The 1,424-nt window shown below is 36.7% G+C and overlaps 1 protein-coding gene across 1 annotated transcript in view; it reads right to left on the reverse strand.

Moving 5' to 3' along the window:
- Positions 680 to 1,424, reverse strand: part of LOC107645262 (inorganic phosphate transporter 1-4) — a gene marked incomplete in the record, with an annotated part of 3,362 nt that continues 2,617 nt past the window's right edge. The window contains 1 exon segment of the mRNA XM_016349252.2: positions 680 to 1,424. Coding sequence (XP_016204738.1) covers positions 922 to 1,424 — 503 coding nt within the window.

Here is a 1,424-nt window from a genome sequence, read left to right on the forward strand (position 1 = left end):
AAAGTATTTAAAATATTTTTTGTTTTAATAAATAATAATATATATTATTTCTAAACTCATTTCAAGAATATATGTTAAGAATAAGGTTGGACACGCTGACATGTGATAGTATTTAGGTGTGTTCAGATATGTCCGAAGAAAAATTTTTTATTTTTTATTAAGACACGATCGGACACAGCAAATACGCGTGTTGAACGAATGTAAGTGAATATCATATCCGAAATGTGTCCGACACGGACACGACAACTCAACGAAGTGTCCGTCCTTCGTATCACAGAGTACAAACTTATGTGGGAGGTTGTGCAAGTAACAACATTGAAATATCAATCCAACTTGATTTCTTTATTTCTTCCAAGTTCCAATTGGTAAGAACTTTTTGAAGGCACAAGTCAAAGCTGAAAACAGAGTTGGAACTGCCACTAGTAAGCACACGGGTCATATTTTGCGTCTTTTAACTTCCGAATTTAATCATCTATATTAACACTAGCACATAGTGCAGGTAAAGTGGTAAACACTCAAACCAAGAAGAAAAGACAGTTAGTATGATTTCAACATATTTATATTACTATATATTAAAAGTCCAACTTCATTCATAAACTATTATAGTTTTCCTTTGACTTAAGAGGAAAAAGCAACAATAATGTCGAAAGGCAAAAGAAATGAAGAAAACACTAACACAGGTTGTTCAAAGATACTGGTTATTCAAAGTACTGTTATACACTCCAATGACGATAGTCACACGTCTTAGTATTTTCCGATATTCGTAGAACAAACACTCAGTTTCTGTTACATATTGACTAAACAAAATTTAACAGAAAAAAAAAATGTAGAGAAGACAAGGCAAACATTTTGTGATTTCCCTATCCCAATTAAAAACACTAGAATTTTATTCTAATAGTACTGCTGAATGGTAACATAAACCTAAACATATGGAACAGTTCTGTTGCTGTAAGAACTCTGCTGTTCTGACAGTTCAGGAGGTACTTGTTCCTCTTCATTCTCACCTGACATCTCCTCCAAAGATTTCCCCTTTGCCTCAGGCACCAAGAATGTAAAACAGAATCCTAAAATGTTAACTACACCTAACACAATCAGTGCATTCTTCACACCAATACCTGCAGGGTACCCTGCATCTGCTTTGCTCTTGTCCTTGTTTTGTGCCAAATACAAGAACCCAAATGCTCCTACGATAGCTCCGAGCTTCCCGGATGCCGATGATATCCCATGGCATGTAGACCGGAACCTAGCAGGGAAAATCTCTGCCGGCACCACAAACGTGGTGGCGTTAGGCCCGAAATTTGCGAAGAAGAAAGTTAAGGAATACATCACCACAAATCCAATGCGGTTCTCCTTGTGTGTCCAGTGATCGTAAGGAATGGCGAGAGCAAACATGAAGACAGTCATAAAGAAGAACCCCATCAATT

The sequence above is a fragment of the Arachis ipaensis genome, chromosome B06 (genome assembly GCF_000816755.2).
Source record: "Arachis ipaensis cultivar K30076 chromosome B06, Araip1.1, whole genome shotgun sequence".
Lineage (NCBI taxonomy): Eukaryota > Viridiplantae > Streptophyta > Magnoliopsida > Fabales > Fabaceae > Arachis > Arachis ipaensis.